The 18858-nt window shown below is 40.3% G+C and overlaps 1 protein-coding gene across 1 annotated transcript; it reads right to left on the reverse strand.

The window, feature by feature from the left end:
• Positions 1 to 6872: 6872 nt before the first annotated feature.
• Positions 6873 to 13059, reverse strand: LOC147346977 (SLA class II histocompatibility antigen, DQ haplotype D alpha chain-like). The gene is given in 5 exon segments (XM_086370783.1): positions 6873 to 7180; positions 7347 to 7521; positions 7785 to 8063; positions 8505 to 8753; positions 12909 to 13059. Coding segments are annotated over 4 exon segments (765 nt in total). The 5' UTR covers positions 12991 to 13059; the 3' UTR covers positions 6873 to 7180; positions 7347 to 7366.
• Positions 13060 to 18858: the final 5799 nt, after the last annotated feature.

An 18858-nucleotide genomic window follows, 5' to 3' on the forward strand; every position in this document is an offset into this window, starting at 1 on the left:
GAATGTAAGAACGGAATGATATAAATATTGAGAAACCATTCACTTCAGACACAGGATTGATATCTTAATATAAATTCTCTCTCAATCTTCCTAAAAGCCCTACATGTAGGTATAATGACTTTTTCCACAATTATACTTATGATATAGATACTCTGTTAAGGAAGCTGCCCAAGCTGGTATGTATGTCAGTTTAATTGGAATCCAATTTATCTCATTTGAAAGTCTGTGCTCTTTCCATGAATAAGATGTTCCTTTCTATGACTGGGAAGTTGTTGGTTCCTTCTAACCACACAGGTGTTGGTGGGGGTGGCAGAAACTAGGAGTAAACCCAGGTGTTGTAAGGAAGACACTTTGCCGGGGACAAAGAGAATATGTATGCCTGTCAGGCTGATTCCCTGGTGGCTCAGATGGTAAAGTGCCCGCAATGCGGGAGACCCTCGTTCGATCCCTGGGTTAGGAAGATCCCCTGGAGAAGGAAATGGCAACCCACTCCAGTACTCTTGCCTTGAAAATTCCATGGATGGAGGAGCATGGTGGGCTGCAGTCCATGGGGTCGCAAAAAGTCAGACACGACTGAGCGATTTGATTTCACTTTCTTTCAGGTTGAGGACAAACTTCTTTTCTCCGCCTCTTTTGTCATTCCCTGAACTCTTGCGTTTACGTTGACACTACTTTGCCTCTGAGGTTCTCAGTAGTTCAAAGGAAACTGAGATTTCCAGTGAGAACATCCTGAGAACATCCTGAGATTTCCTGTGAGAACATTTCTTTGGAAGGAATGATGCTAAAGCTGAAACTCCAGTACTTTGGCCACCTCATGTGAAGAGTTGACTCATTGGAAAAGACCCTGATGCTAGGAGGGATTGGGGGCAGGAGGAGAAGGGGACAACAGAGGATGAGATGGCTGGATGGCATCACCAACTTGATGGACATGAATTTGTGTGAACTCCAGGTGTTGGTGATGGACAGGGAGGCCTAGCGTGCTGTGATTCATGGGGTCGCAAGGAGTCAGACATGACCGAGGGACTGGACTGAACTGAAGCTAATTATATTATACCTTCATTCGTCATTCATAGCAAAATAAATTCCAATTAATTCTAATTTTGTTTTAGATATCAATTATTTCTAGTCCCATAAACTTTTGGTATATAACACATGATTTTATTTGTTTTTTTTTAAAATTTTATTTATTTTTTGATTGCTGTTTACAATGTTACATTAGTTTAAGGTGTACAGAATAGTGATTTGCTATTTTTATAAGGTTATACTTCATTTAAAGTATCCAGCACATTCATTCCAGGGTATATATCTGAAGGAAAGAAAAAAAAAAACAACTAATTCCAAAAGGTATATACTCCCCAGTGTTCACAGTAGCATTACTTATGATAGCCAAGATATGGAAGCAAACTAAGTGTTCAACAGATTAATGGTTAAAGAATATGTGGTGTGTGTGCATATATATATATAAAATGAAATATTATTCAGCATAAAAAAGAATGAAGTTTTCCTTTTGCAACAGCATAGGTAGACCTGGAGTATATTATTATGCTATGCTGAGTTCTTACCTTATGAATCATTGATACTTAAAATTTCTTACTCAAAATCCTATTGCCAAAATTCTCCTTAGTATATTTGTTCATATGCAGGTGATCTATAATTTTTATACTGAAATTTTAATTTTATATGTTTAGGATAATAATTGCTGATATTTTCTTTCACTTAAAAATACACATAGTATATTGACACATATACGTGGCACTGAAAAAAATTTATTTAGATAATCTTACCTACAAAGCAGAAACAGACACAGACGTAGAGAACAGACGTGTGGATATGGAGTCTGAGGCAGGGGGAGGGGAGATGAGTCGGAAGAGTAACATTGACACATGTTCACTACCATGTGTGAAATAACTAGATAATGGGAACATGCTGTATAACTCAGGGAGCTGAGCTTGGTGCTCTGTGATGACCTAGATGGGTGGGGTGGGCGGGAAGTCCAAGAGGGAGGGAATACATTTATCAGTTCAGTTCAGTTGCTCAGTCGTGTCCGACTCTTTGCCACCCCATGAATCACAGCACGCCAGGCCTCCCTGTCCATCACCAACTCCCGGAGTTCACTCAGACTCACGTCCATCGAGTCAGTGATGTCACCCAGCCATCTCATCCTCTGTTGTCCCCTTCTCCTCCTGCCCCCAATCCCTCCCAGCATCAGGGTCTTTTCCAATGAGTCAATTCTTCGCATGAGGTGGCCAAAGTACTGGAGTTTCAGCTTTAGCATCATTCCTTCCAAAGAACACCCAGGGCTGATCTCCTTCAGAATGGACTGGTTGGATCTCCTTGCAGTCCAAGGGACTCTCAAGAGTCTTCTCCAACACCACAGTTCAAAAGCATCAATTCTTTGATGCTCAGCTTTCTTCACAGTCCAACCCTCACATCCATACATGACCACTAGAAAAACCATAGCCTTGACTAGACAGACCTTTGTTGGCAAAATAATGTCTCTGCTTGTGAATATGCTATCTAGGTTGGTCATAACTTTCCTTCCAAGGAGTAAGTGTCTTTTAATTTATAGCTTATTCACTTTGTTGTACAGCAGATACTAACACAACATTGCAATGCGATTATACCCCAATTTTAAAATTTCTAAGCTAAAAATAAAAATAAATAATATAAAAAAATACATTCTATTTTAGAGCAGCTTTAGGTTCACAGCAAAGTTAAGCAGAAGGTAAAGAGATTTCTCACATACCATTGCTCCATCAAGCATATCCTATGCTACTATCAACATCCCCTACATTTTTTTTTTTACACTAGATGAATTTACATTGACACATCATTATCACCCAAAGTTCATAGTTTACTTTAGGGCTCACTCTTGATACGTATTCTATGGGTTTGGACAAATGTATGATATGTATCTCCTATTACAGTATCAGAGTAATTTCAGTTCCCTAGAAATCCTCTGTGCTCTGTTACCTACATTCTCTTGATCACCTCTGGTTCACACTTCCTGCATTTACTAATTCCTACTCTGGATTTTCAATTATTCTCTTATTTCTCCCTCACAGCTAGCTTTTTCTCCTTGAATCTTCCCTACTCCTTCTCCAAGTAAACATGCATAAATATCCATTTACATGTAACATAGCTTGATTAAAAATTATAGGCCATGGGAAAGGGGAACATATTTTTTGTTAGAGAGTAACAAATCCAAAATCAAATGTTACAACTTTCTTTAAAAGTTCTCTTAGCAACCCCTTCAGCAATGATAGGTCATTGACAATTAGACCCTATTTATTCTCTCAGTATAACTCAATCTCAGCTTTTCTCATTCTGGAAAAAATAATTGTCCAACTAATAAAATTCATCCATATGGAGTCTCTTAAAAGTCATTTTAATGACTTAAAAGTCATTAAAAGGAATCTCTTAAATCATTAAAAGGCCCAGAAAAAGTGCTTTCTATATGATTTGACCTATTCTTTTTAATAAACTAATTGTGACTATAATTAACAATGTTTTTCTTATGTATTTGTATACTGTGTGTAAGACACTTCCTATGTAACAAGATTATTCGAATTCTGTCACTAGGCCTGCAAGGAATGTATCAACACCCCATATAATGGATGAAAAAACTACAGCTTGGAAATGTTAGATACTTTAGCCAGGGTTATAAAATATAAATACTGAACTGAACTGAGGTATAAAGTGCTGAGTCCTGAACCCAGATTTAGGTTTCTTTGCACCAAACTAAGCTGTATGATAATATTCAGCCTTGATGTACTCCTTTTCCTATTTGGAACCAGTCTGTTGCTCCATGTCCAGTTCTAACTGTTGCTTCCTGACCTGCATATAGGTTTCTCAAGAGGCAAGTCATGTTGTTGGGAGGCACAGTGCAAAATAGCCTTGAAGGAGAAGGTCCTCGGGGAAATGGCAAAGGGCCAAAAGTACCCAGGCATTGTGTACTGATAGCTGAAAAACATTTCCTGCCTTTGGCTATGCTCAGCACTAAGATGTAACGATTAAACATTAAAGACGTTGCTTGAAAAAAAATGGGTCATGGGATAAACACATGGGTCATTAAGAATGTGCTGGTCCTTGAAGTATCTTTTACTGATTATGTCTTAGCCTTGTACGTGCTCTGCTGGCCGTATGCTCTAAGCTCTCTGCTCCTTGCTCCTATAAAAAGGCTTGACTACAGAAATAAAGTTGTCAGTCCTTGCAGAGACTGTCCGAGTGTTGTTCTTTCAGGTTCGCCGTTTCCAAGTCCCAGGGAAGAAAATCCCCACACAGGTGGTCTGGTATTCCCACCTTTTTCAGAATTTTCCACAGTTTATTGTGATCCACACAGTCAAAGGCTTTGGCATAGTCAATAAAGCAGAAATAGATGTTTTTCTGGAACTCTCTTGCCTTTTCCATGATCCAGAGGATGTTGGCAATTTGATCTCTGGTTCCTCTGCCTTTTCTAAAACCAGCTTGAACATCTGGAAGTTCATGGTTCACGAATTGCTGAAGCCTGGCTTGGAGAATTTTGAGCATTACTTTACAACAGACTGGTTCCAAATAGGAAAAGGAGTACATTAAGGCTGTATATTGTCACCCTGCTTATTTAACTTATATACAGAGTACATCATGAGAAACGCTGGGCTGGAAGAAGCACAAGCTGGAATCAAGATTGCCAGGAGAAATATCAATAACCTCAGATATGCAGATGACACCACCCTTATGGGAGAAAGTGAAGAGGAACTAAAGAGCCTCTTGATGAAAGTGAAAGAGGAAAGTGAAAAAGTTGGCTTAAAGCTCAACATTCAGAAAACTAATATCATGGCATCTGGTCCCATCACTTCATGGAAAAAGTGGGGAAACAGTGGAAACAGTGTCAAACTTTGTTTTTTTGGGCTCCAAAATCACTGCAGATGGTGATTGCAGCCATGAAATTAGAGGACGCTTATTCCTTGGAAGGAAAGTTATGACCAACCTAGATAGCATATTCAAAAGCAGAGATATTACTTTGCCAACAAAGGTTCATCTAGTCAAGGCTATGGTTTTTCCAGTGGTCATGTATGGATATGAGAGTTGGACTGTGAAGAAAGCTGAGCACCAAAGAACTGATGCTTTTGAACTGTGGTGTTGGAGAAGACTCTTAAGAGTCCCTTGGACTGCAAGGAGGTCCAACCAGTCCATCCTAAAGGAGACAAGTCCTGGATGTTCATTGGAAGGACTGATGCTAAAGCTGAAACTCCAGTACTTTGACCACCTCATGCGAAGAGTTGACTGATTAGAAAAGACCCTGATGCTGGGAGGGATTGGGGGCAGGAGGAGAAGGGGACGACAGAGGATGAGATGGATGGATGGCATCACTGACTCGATGGACATGAGTTTGAGTGAACTCTGGGAGTTGGTGATGGACAGGGAGGCCTGGCGTGCTGTGATTCATGGGGTCGCAAGGAGTCGGACACCACTGAGTGACTGAACTGAAGCTGTACGATATTGTGTTAATATTGTGTCTTTTTTTCCAATTATATTTTGAGCTCCCTGATAGAGGTATGGGCAGGGACAGTCTCATACATTTCATAGCTGTTCCATAATACCATCCAAGATGCAATGCATGGACTCAATAATTGCAGAGTGGTAAGTCTGAGGCAATGTGCCTAAAACATTCTCAAAGGCACAATGACTGCATCACACACACTCTCAAGAGTGACGTTTTGGACACACTCAGGAAAGCCAGAGGATCCATCTGTTGATCCACTTCCTCCACATGGATTTCCACTGGAGACAGTGAATCTAGAGGAGAACATCACACTCATAGATGCTCCTACATTACCTCAATGATGTTGTCCCTCCTGGGATTTCTCTCTCATTGATTCATGCTTTCCTTAGCCAGGAGGGTCATGGGCAGAGGGCTGGGGATATTGGGGTGTTTTGCTCTTTTCAGGGCAAACAGATATGCACAGGAATCCAGCGTGCCTGCCTTAGGCTTACCTGCCTAGAGACACCCTGCAGCCATATTCACTCTACCGTTCCTCACAGGCCATGTCAGGAAAGTCTGTGTGCTTATACTGCAGGAATTCATCTAGCAGGTGAGACAAACTACACCTGTGTTCTAGGGACCCTAAGTATGTCTGTGATTTCTACTCCATCCCCATTCCCATTAGGGTTACTAACCCTAAGTAAGGACAAGTTTTTGGTCCTCAAATATCTGCATTATTATCTTACACTAATCCTCTCCTAATTGACTTTCAGTTCTTTCTATATCTAGAGAATTCTTATCTCCTTAAGGGTGAGGAGAGGAGATAATGCTTTTACCGTTATAAAGTATTTTTCACAAATTTAAAGTATTGGAAACAAATTTTGACATTTGGTACCAAAAATTTGACTTTTGTTATTTTTGAGTTCAAAAATTCTTTTCTCTTATTTTTCTGTCATAGCTTTAAAAAGCTGTATTAAAATGGGTACAGAGTTGAGAATTCCTTGGCATTCCAGTGGTTAACACTCAGCTTTCTTTGCTGTGGTTCTGAGTTTGATCCCAGGTTGGAGAACTAAGACAGTGCAGCCAAAGGAAAAAAAAAAATGATGAGTACAGACTTCGCTCTTGGTTTTTGTATTTCTGCTATAACAAATCTAAACCAAGGAAAAAAGGTATATATTACTTTCACTGATGCCTGAATTAAGGGGTGGATGGCAGTGCCAAGAGCCAAGAATGGAAACAGTAGGAAGAAAGAAATATTAACCATAGTGAACATACTGAAATATTATGAGTTTATACAAGTTGCTCTTATGTTCTTTGGCATGAAAGATGATCTGAGAAATGAAATTAAGGGGTCTAAAGCATAAGAGAACATGATCTTAATCAGCTCTGAGATGAAAGACAGGAAAAATTTCTATTAAAGGGGAGTTTATTGCTTCCATGGTGATATGGGGTCAGGGTCACTAGGGAGTAGGTAACTGGGTGGAATACCCCAGTGATTGGTGGTAGCAACTACTGAAAACATAAAACAATATCAGAAAATTAGGGGAGAACTCTGAAGTATATGTGAGCTCTGAGATGATACAGCATCTTAAGTCCCAGAGAAGAGGGGAGGGGCAGAGTGTCGGGGAAGAGAGAGTATATGATTAACTTGGCCAGAAACTAGTTCTAGGTCGTCTAGCACGTCCACTCTTCTGCTCTCATAGATTGGCAGAGCACCTGCAACAGGAAAGACATGAGACTGATGAGTCCTAGGGAGCTTCTGTGCCGCAGTCATGCTGGTTCCCAATTCTCCCACTTTTCAACCACGTTTGTGTCTACAACTTCTTCCCACTTCGCTTTCTCCTGAAGTGTGTCTGTGGCACTGACAAATATGAATCCTTACCTTCTTTTCTAGGATGCGACTCACAAGGGACCCTGGTGTCTGGAGGCCCCACCTGAGCGCAGGCCTTGGATGATGAAGATGGTGCCCATCACGATGCCCACGAGGCCCACGGTCAACCCCAGGGCACAGACCACAGTCTCTGTCAGCTCTGACATAGGGGCTGGAACTTCAGGCTCTGGAAAAGTGAAGTTATGAAAGTCAGAATACTGAGTGTTGGTTTATGTGCCTGTGCATGAGGGTGGGCAGGAGGTGTGGTGTTCATGCTACAAAAACTTAGGGCACCAGGCTTAGGGAAGCGAATGAAGGTTTCTATAATTTTAGAAACCTTGAAGTGTGGAAAACATGCTTTGGACTGTGAGATTGAGGGACCAAAACTCAGAGTGTTTTGTTCTTGGTAGAAAAAGAGAGAGTACCAAAAGGGGTGGAACTCGTACATACCCTAGTGTTTGAGCAGTGGCTCATCCAGGCCCCAGTGCTCCACTTTACAGTCATAAACGTCATCATCAGGAGGGAGGAAGGTGAGATAACCAATCTTGAGGAAGGAATGATCATCCTTAAGGAGGAAGCGGGTCTCAGAAACACCCTCTGTGATTGCATGTCCGTTCTTCAGCCATGTAATGTTGATCACAGGGGGGATATTGTCCATGTGACAGATGAGAGTATTGGGCTGGCCCAGCACCATGGGAGACTTGGAAAACACAGTCACTTCAGGAACTTCTATGGTGAGGAAACAGCACAGATGTGAAATGGGAAAAGCTTGGCGCTGATTCTGCAGTGCCTCCTAGGGGAGCCCTCCCACCAATGTTTCCCAGTCTGACAGTTGAGGAGCTCTTGTTTACCTTCTGCTGGGAGATGCTATGCGCTGCCCACGCTTTATCCCCGTGCTGTCTGTGGGCATGCTTGTTAAGGAGGAGGTCTGTGGGACTCCTCCTTGAGGGATTCAAGGAATATGTTATGGGAGTAAGGGTCCTTATATTACATGGAAATATGTGATCTTTGAGATGGGAGAGGATGTGTTCAATAATTACTATGAAATCTGGGGACACTTGGGAAAGTTTCACAGCATGGTGAAGGATATCTCTCCGTAGAGAAGAAGGGCATGAAGCCTGATATGAAAGAATAGATTCAGTGAAGAGAAGCAGAATGGTGGACACTTACCATTGATAACAGGGGTAAAGTTGGAGCGTTTAGTCAGGACATCCAAGTTGTGTTTTGCTGTAGCTATTTCACTCAGTGCAGCCTGTGGGTCAAACCCTGCAAACTGGCTAAACATAGGCAGCCTCCAGACAGTCTCTTTCTTCCCCAGGTCCACATAAAACATCTCGTCTCCATCAAATTCCTGGGTGTACTGGCCAGAGGGACCATGAGATTGGTAGATCTCTGTGCCATAGGAGCCAATGTGGTCAGCTGATAATTGAGGGTGAGGAGCAGGAAGGTGGAAAATGGAGAGAAAAGGCCATATTAAACAAAGTAGCTGAAGAAACTAACTTTCAAACATGGTGGGTTTCACCTTTGGCACAATGTCTCTAAGCAAAGTGGCAGCACTTGCTTCCTTCTCCCTCAGTGTTGGTAGCTGTCCTGTTAGAACCCAGGCTGCTTTTGCACTTAACACGTGTGATTCTTGAGTGTCCCTTGTGGCTTGGCTGATAAAGAATCTGCCTGCAGTACAGGAGACCTGAGTTCGATCCCTGGGTTGGGAAGATCCCCTGGAGAAGGGAAAGGCTACCCACTCCAGTATGCTGGCCTGGAGAATTCCATGGACTACAGTGCATGGGGTTGAGAGTCGGACACGACTGAGCAACTTTCACTTTCATATACTCACAAGGGCAGGATTTCACAGGCTTTGTTTACTGCTATTTCCTGCCTGCCCAGCTCAGTGCCTGGCACATTGTAGGTCTGTAATAAAGATTATAATGGAAAGAGAGAAGAAAGAAGGGAATGAATGAATTTTCCTGGTATTAGCTTTCTTCCCTTTTCTTCAAAAGTTTTTTCTCACTTAATTTTTCATCAGATAATAATACATTCATTGTGATTCTTTTCCCCTCAGGGCTGACTCAGAGCAGAACATTTTCTGCATAGGGGTTCCTTCTTTTTTTTTTTTTTAAACCAAGGAAAACCACACATGATCCTACTATTTTAAAAGAGATTCCTCTTTTATAAGGTATAAGAAACAGTATGACAAGGACAGGGACAACATAATAAAGCATATAAAGAATAAACAATGCTTCTAAGGTGTCCATTTTGTTAACCGTAGTGATTCTTAAAGAAGAATGCCTGATTCCTTCTGAAATAAAAAAATGGAAGCTTTATTTTGGATTTCTGACATTTCCTTCCCCTATTTCTTTCTTTAATGTGAAAGTCACTCAGTCCTGTCTGACTCTTTGCGATCCCATGGACTTTAGCCTGCTGAGCTCCTCTGCCCATGGGATTATCCAGGCAAAAATACTGGAGTGGGTATCCATTTCCTTCTCCAGGGGATCTTCCCAACCCAGGGATCAAACCCAGGTCTCCTGCATTGCAGGTGACTTGTTTACCATCTGAGCCATCAGGAAGACCATTTTTTTTTCTTTAAGGAGGTAACTAAACTTCTCCTTTTTCTGATTCAAAAATTTCAAAGTCCCATTCTGAGGACTAAGAGTGAATTATAACCCTTTTCCACAAATGGACAATGTACTTTTCTGAGGATGCTAAAGCAGAGTGGCAACCAACTCAGTTTGACTCTGCCCAAGTATGGACAATTTTGTCCAGACACATATGAGTCTTTTAATATTTTCTCTTTCTCCACTTCCTCATTTCATGAATATCAATAGGATTTCAGACATTGGGAGAGACAAACAATAAAACATCAATCAGGCATGGTCTCTGTCAACAAGGAGTCTGTTGAGCAATGGGAGAGTCAGGTGAGAAAAGGACCAAGTGCTGTGTACTGATCAGTTCTGTGATGGGTATATCCTATGCCCTCATCTTACCTCATCTGTCAATGAAACCAAATGAGATTTTCCTTTCATGTTCCTTGGTCTTTTCAGGGGTCTGTTTTTAGCTCCTGGAATGAAATGATCTTTTAAGATTTCCTGGACACCTCTAGCTCATTCCTGAAGTTTCTACTTAGTTATCAACTGTTTTAACAAAGTTCTCTCATTACACATTTTTTAAAATTGCATTCTAATCTCCAATCTCTCCATTCCAATGTCCTGCTTTCAAGTTAGTCTATTGCTCATCCTTACCCCCTTTCTGGATCAGTTATAATCAAAGGCCTTATAACAAAACTTCTTTATCCTTGTAATGAATATTCTTGACTCCTTTTCAAACATGAATATATGCAATTATTCCTTTTCATCTGGTCCTTGTCCTGGGTTGCCCACAGTGAACCACATCACACTGCTGTGCCAACTGGAACTAATCACTTTTATAGCTTCAGCCTCAGCTGGGTCCATTGCCCTGCTCAGCAATACTCCTGCTTTTCTACACCATTTTCTTAGCATGACGAATCCTAGCACCCCGAATGAGGCAGATAGCATGTCTTTTCATTTTTGAATCCCGCAAAACTTAGCTTGCTATGTGCTCAAAATTGTGTACAAAATGTCAGTTACTATTCTTGAGGATCAAAGAAACTTTGGGGAAGACTTAAAGACACAGAGGTAGCAGAACTATATGACGGTCAGAATCAGCAGTGACCAGGGAAGCGTTATGACTTGTGAGCCTTAAGCACTGTTTCTCAGGCAGGCCCACCTCCATAAAAATACTAAAGGTCATATTTTGTGACCATATTGGTATAAAGACCTGTGGCAGATTCATTTTGATATATGGCAAACCAATACAATATTGTAAAGTTAAATAAAATAAAATTAAAAAAATAATACAGGCTAAATTAAAATTAAAACATTTTCTTCTACCATAAATTTTCACTTTTTCTAATTAAAATGATAAAGTATTTTCATGGGGCCTTATAAGCATTCAGGCCCTCAGCACTGTGCCCACTGTGCCTAATGGGTAAGTTGAGCTTGACTAGGACACTCTGGTGTGATGTTGAAGAAAGAAAATGTGGAAGTGTGCTGGAGAAGCAGGTGAAACTTTCTATCACACAAAATTAGAATGGGAGCAGCCACGGCTAATAAAGTTGCTGAAGATTAGAGTAACCTCCTTTTCTCTTCCCCTTTGACTATCTGGCCATTCTACTTTGGTTTTACAAACTCACTCTTCTTTTCCATAAACAACAGAGATATGGGTAAGGGATGGATCTTGGAAGGAAAGGAAGATGAAGGAATGTATGAACAGAGGGTAGAAAGAGGGGGACAGCAAAGGCAGAGGGGCCTAAGGGACCAAATAAGTAACCTGTGCTTGCCCATTCTTTTTGAAGGATTTCTATAGATGGGGTGAAGAACAGGTAATTTGGACTGACAATTTGAAAACAATATAATTTAATTCAGAAAGTTTTTTTTTAATCATAAAGTTCTCAATTTTAAAATAAAAATAAGGAAGATTTTTACTTTGCTAAAGAAAAAAATCAAAGCTACACTTATAATGGTAATACTAAAAAATAAGAGTAATCTTTGACATTCGTGTATCTTAATTACTTAGAAAGCATTCCTACACAACTTTATTTGTGAGGTGACATATATGAAGCAACTGAGATCAAGTGATGACTGCGTGGCAAAGTGCTTTATATAAAGGTACTCGACTGGGCTTGCTCATCCTGTGCCAGATGCCAGCATGGAAATGTATGTAGATCTGAGACTAAGAAAAGGTCAACCTTCTTCATATCCACACAGTATTCATAATTCATGGAACTATTCACCCCAAGATAAACTTTAGAAGAAATATATAAAAGCTTCCAAAGTTGTTCAGATAAGTTTGGGAGTGATAGTTCATGGAATTTTTTGTAACAAGACGTCTACTTGTGAAAACATTGCTAATCTTTGAGGCAATCAAAAATGAACTGATTGCCCTAGAGCCCTCCAGAACATATTCACTGGCTCCAATATCAGAAACTGAGTGAGGACCTTGGTGAACTTTGCAACAGTACCGGTAATAAAGAGAGTGTGTCTGGACTCTGGTTTCCCGAAGGAGGAACAACTGTAATTTTTAGATCTGCCTAATATTGAGAAGACTCTCGAGAGTCCCTTGGACTGCAAGGAGATCAAACCAGTCCATCCTAAAGGAAATCAGTCCTGAATATTCATTGGAAGGACTGATGCTGAAGCTGAAGCTCCAATACTTTGGCCACCTGATGTGAAGAGCTGACTCATTGGAAAAGACCCTGATGCTGGGAAAGATTGAGGGCAGGAGGAGAAGGGGACAACAGAGGATGAGATGGCTGGATGGCATCACTGACTCGATGGACATGAATTTGAGTACGGTCTGAGAGTTGGTGATGGACAGGGAAGCCTGGCGTGCTGCAGTACATAGGGTCACAAAGTGTAGGACACAACTGAGCGACAGAACTGACTGAATATGGAGAAAGGTGTGAGGGTCTCTACTATTTCTAGGCCAATCTTTCTTGATTTTCCCTCTGAATCCCTGTTCCCCAATTCTAATCTCTACATCCCTCAACTGTGCACTCGCCCACAATGTCTTCACCTCCACAGGGGCTCATCATGGTGGTCAGGGCGAAGGCCCCCAGAATCAGAGCTCTGTTCAGGACCATCCTCTTCTCAAGGTGGACTCAGCAGTGGCTGTTCTGAGTTGCAGAGCAATGATGAGGGCTGAGTTAAGAAGGAACTTTGAAGACACTCAAACCATACTCTGCCAGGTCGGGTTGCGGCCAATCAGAAAAATCCCCTTTGATGACTCCTCAGTTGCTAGATGAAGACTTTGTACTAAGAGGCCTGAAAGGGACTGGAAAATCCCCTGGTTCTGATGCAGCCTCCATTCAGAGTGGATCAGAGAGATCTTCCTATGAAAGGAGGGAGGATATTAAATCAGAGTCTTTTCACATGTGTGTAAACGTGCTCCAACAGGATTTTCTAGATTACAACTCCCCAGAACTCTCCCTTGAGTTGGTCCCCTCCCTGGGAGGCCCTGTCACCTCCCCTTTCCCCTGCCTCCATGCTGTGCTGTGCTTAATCTCTCAGTCATGTCTGACGCTTTGTGATCCTGTGGACTATAGCCCACCAGTCTCCTCTGTCCATGAGGATTCTCCAGACAAGAATACTGGAGTTGATTGTCATGCTCTCCTCTGGGGAATCTTCCCAACCCAGGGATCAAACCCAGGTCTCCCATATTGCAGGCAGATTCTTTACAGCTGAGCTACCATGGAAGACCAGGAATGCTGGAGTGGATAGCCTATGCCTTCCTCAGGGGATCTTCCCCACCCAGGAATCGAACCAGAGTCTCCTGCAATGCAGGTGGATTCTTTACGAGCTGAGCTACCAGGGAAGCTCAATGCATCCATATGTAGGTTAACTGTCTTTCTCTTTGCTTCCATAGTGCATATGGAATTCTCTAAATATTGAGATGACCCAGGGGAATTCTGTTAGTGGCAGCCAAGAAATACCTTTGCCTATCCTCCACCCAGCAGCACTGGTTGGTCGGTCCTGGAAGTGCTTTCTGCCACCGTAGATGACACAGACTTAGTCTGAATGGAAGCCCCAGTGGTATAACATAAATGAAACAGACCAGAATAGCAGTGAAGGGGCTCCTAAAACAAAACTGCCTTCAGAACCACACCTTGAAAATTAGGCCAGGAATAAGTGCCAAGATCAAGAAGAGTGTTGTTCAGTCTCCAAATTGTGTCCAACTCTTGGCAATCTGTGCACACCAGGCTGCACACCAGGCTTCCTGTCCCTCACCATCTCCCAAAGTTTGTCCAAGTTCATGTCTCTTGAACCCACTCACCCTACTCATCCACCCCCAATGCACTCCAGCTGCCATCAGTCTCCTGATTAAAAAAAATCAGAGTTCACCTGAATTCCAGCCACACCCTAGGTGTTGTGACATGCAAGGGATCTCTTAATGTAGTCCAAACTGACACATCCATATCTATTGGATACTGATTCTTCAACTCTTAGAGTGATCCAGACCTGTGGACATTATTTACCTGAGACTATCTTGTGCTTATTTCTTCCACAAATCAACACCAGAGAATTAACATTACTCATTATGAGGGAGAACCTGAAGTAGTAGACATCTTTGAGACAGTGAAGCTTTGAATAAAAGAAGCTTACTATGCCATGAAGATCAAGTTGCTATTGTTGTTCAGTCACTAAGTCGTGTCTGATTCTTTGTGACCCCATGAACTGCAGCACTGCAGGCTCCTCTGTCTTCTACTATCTCCTGGAGTTTGCTCAAATTCATGTCCATTGAGTCAGTGATGCTATCTAGCCATCTCATCCTCTGCCCCTCCCTTTCTCCTTTTGCCTTCAATCTTTGCCAGCATGAGGGTCTTTTCCAATGAGTTGACTCTTCACATCAGGTGGCCAAAATATTGGAGCTTCAGCTTCAGCATCAGTCCTTCCAATGAGTATTCAGGGTTGATTTCTTTAGAATTGGGTGACCACCAGCTAAAATAACATATTTGAACAGGATCCAGAATTTCTTAACATAATAGCCAAAATGTCCAGGATGTAATAAAATGTCACTCTTGTCATACCAAGAATCAGGAAGAGAACCTTGAATGAGAAACAACATTCAATTGATACCAAGACAGGTCAGATGTTGGAAGTGTCTGAGAGGAAATTTAAAACATCCATCACAAAATGCTTTGATCAGCAATTATAAATTATCTAAAAAACAAATGAAAATAATAGAAAATTTAAGTAAAGAAATAAAAGTTATAAAAAAGAACCAAGTAGAAATTACAGAACTGAAAAATAAATAAAATAATTGTCAAAAAGATTCAATAGTAGACTGGAGACAACAGAGAACAGAATCAGTGAACTTGAAGACAGATTAATAGAATTTACTCAGTTTGAGCCATAGAGAGAAAACAGACTAAAAAATATGAACAGAGACTCTGCGACTTATGAGGTAATAGCAGAATACCTAACATTTTAATCATCAGAGTCCAAGAGAAGGAAAAGGTGTAGTGTTGAAAAGTATTCAAAGAAATAATGGTGGAAAAATCCCTAAATTTGGATAAAGACATAAGAATCCTACAGATTCAAGAATCTAAGCAAAACTCAAATAGGTTATACCTAAAGAAATTCATACCAAGAGATACGAATTATTAAACTCCTGAAATTAAATGGAAAAAAAGTCTTAAAATCTGTCAGAGAAAAATGATACATTATAATAAGGGAACACCAAATTACATGACAGATGACCATGGATTTGTTACCTGAAGCCACAATGGCCAGACAGATGTGACACAACATTTTTCAAGTGCTGAAAGTAAAAAAACTGTCAATCATGAATTATCCTGTATCTGCCAAGACTATCCTTCAGGAATTAAGGGGAAATAAAGACATTTCTAGATAAAAGAAAACTAAGAAAATGTTGGTAGAAAATCTTTCCTTTTGGAGGGAAGTTCTCCAAACAGAAAGAAAATGATAACAGAAGAAAGTTTGGAATTTCAGAACAGAGGGAACAAGTGAATGGGTAGGAATGAATTCTGCCAACATCCAACAAGTTTGGGAGAGGACCCTACAATTTAGATGAGACCTGCAACCTCAGTTTGTGACTTCAATCTGGTGAGACCTTAAGCAGAGAGTCTGGCAAACACTTCTGATCAAGAACACTGGATAGTATATGGGTGTTCTTTTAAACTGCTGAGTTTGAGTTAATTTATGGCACTGGCTGAAAATAAATACAACATCTCTTGCTCATTTAAGTTTTACATACTCCATCTTAAGCACTTTGAAAAGAATTATTTAATTGAAGTGTAGTTGAGTTACAATGTTGTGTTATTCCTACTGTACTGCAAAGTGATTCAGTTATACACACACACACACATATTCTTTTCCATTATGGCTTAAATACTTTTTTAAAAAGCATAACTAGAAAACTTAATGATTGATATATGCTTCACATAGTAATTCCTGATTTTTCATGCAACTTGTGGTCATGTTTATGATGACTTTTTTTCTCTCAGAAACTATTTTTTAATTAATTTTTATTAGACTGTAGTTACTTCACAATATTTTGTTAGTTTCTTGCTGTACAGCAAAGTGAACCAGTCATATGTATACATATATCCACTCTTTTTCAGATTTTGACTTTTTAACATATAAATACAAAGTTTTAAACATAGAGTTGAACATTATTTTCTTTATAGTTTCTTTTTTTAAATTTAAAATTATCTTATCACTTAAAATAAAAATATTAAATTATACACATTTTTTCTATATTTTGAGTTCCTTCTTATTTTACATTTGAACTTTTAATCCATCTTAATACCAACCATGTTTTTGTTCACCTATAGTCTCTTTTTACTTTCAAGTAACAAGCCAATTGACACAATGCCATTTTTAGCACATTTCCCTCACTCCATTGAATTAAAAAATTTACTTTTATTAGGTATATACTACTTTCTGAATGTATCCAACATAAAGGTAGGATAACTTGTTCTGCCTTGAAAGTAGTTCCCAGTGTAGAATTCTTTTAAATAGGCAAGAGTAAATTTCCTTGGATATAATTAAAAAACAGTTCAAATCTTTATTCTAGTCTCTTGAGGAATGTCAAATTTGAATTGCATTTCTAACACCAAGAAGCATGACTTTAAGTTCTTTTCAAATATTGTCTTTCCCTAAAATCTCACTAGAATTTCTTCACTCACCACAATTTCCTCACGACCATGCTGCTTTTATTTCCATTCCACCTCTAGGTGTCATGATGATCAAGCATATCTCAAAAGTCTCTCGAAAGACTTGTCTCCTGACCTCTCATACCCCACTAGCTTCCAGTTTCCATGAGCTACTTGCTCTTTACCTCACAGACCAGGATTGATTACAGGGCTGTGGAGTGGGTCCTTTCGTGCCATGAAACAGTGGAGAACACAGCTTATAGTGTGAAAGTTTCTGTTTCCCATCTTAAAAATTTCTCACAGGACTAATTACTTCTTAGCAATAATAAAATAAATAAAATAATTTACCAAAATAAATTTCTCAATCTCATTAATCTTAACGTAATTCAGTGCAGTCAATTTTATTCCACAGTTGTCTTTTTTTGTAGCTGTACAAACATACTTTAATTGTTTAACTTTATAATCACTGTACACATCTACAGAAAAACTTGGGGTTCCCAGATGGCACAGTGGTCAGAAATCTGTCTGCCAGTGCACGAGATACAAGAGATATGGGTTTGATGCCTGGGTCAGGAAGGTCCCCTGGAGTACAAAACCACAACCCACTCCAATATTCTTGCCTGGAAAATTCCATATACAGAGGAGCCTGGTGGGTTACAGTCCCATGACTGTACATGACTGAACAACTGAGCACAGAGAAACTCATCCCGCTTTTCTCATTAATTGCTATTTACATTTTACTAAAAATCTATCTTATTGATATTTAGATTAAAATAACTCCAAATCTAATTCTTGTTTGGGAAATTGACAAACTCTCCTGTTCCAGAACATGGTATCTTTCTTTTTTCTTTATTAAACTACTTTCTGTTCAACTCCTGTTCTGTCTTTTGGATTCTAGAAATGGCTGGTAGAGTTTATTACTTTGATATTTTGTACATTTATTGCTCTTCTAAATGAGTTGTTTTCTAGACCAAACTTAGTGGCTTAGTCTGCCAGAGACAAGTGATGCTGCCTTATTAGCTGGAGAGGAAAGTATTTAATGGCTTAACTAAAACACAACTTCTGTAATTTTTTTTAAAGCAACATTCTATATTTGGTTACTCTATGGTCAAGTAACCACTCTCTGCCACCAAGGACACCTTCCTCTGCTCCAACAGCTATGCATGTGATTAAAAGAGTCCCCCATGGTCACTTAGTTATCATTTCTCTTGTCCTGAGTGTCTGGGCTGCTAGTCTAAAGCCTTTCTGGGATGCTAACTAAAGCCTTTCGCTCAACTTCATACAGTAACTTTTGATTCACAACTATTTCAAGCTGATCTACAGTATAATAATTTCCCACAAGTGAGAAGAATATATATATATATATTTTTTTTTGAAGTAATATCAGTGCAAGAGCATAGGACAGACTGCCCAGATTCAAATATAACTTTCAACAAAATTGTCTTTGTATAAGGTGCTTTCAAAATAATAAAAACCTTGATTTGATCCATATAGACTTCAGTTCAGTTCAGTTCAGTCGCTCAGTTGTGTCCGACTCTTCGTGACCCCATGAATTGCAGCACGCCAGGCCTCCCTGTCCATCACCAACTCCCGGAGTTCACTCAGACTCACGTCCATCGAGTCGGTGATGCCCTCCAGCCATCTCATCCTCTGTCGTCCCCTTCTCCTCCTGCCCCCAATCCCTCCCAGCATCAGAGTCTTTTCCAATGAGTCAACTCTTCGCATGAGGTGGCCAAAGTACTGGAGCTTCAGCTTTAGCATCAGTCCTTCCAAAGAAATCCCAGGGCTCATCTCCTTCAGAATGGACTGGTTGGATCTCCTTGCAGTCCAAGG

Source organism: Bos grunniens, chromosome 23 (genome assembly GCF_055505025.1).
Source record: "Bos grunniens cultivar Pamir isolate PY7600 chromosome 23, Bosgru_T2T1.0, whole genome shotgun sequence".
In the NCBI taxonomy this organism is placed as follows: Eukaryota; Metazoa; Chordata; class Mammalia; order Artiodactyla; family Bovidae; genus Bos; species Bos grunniens.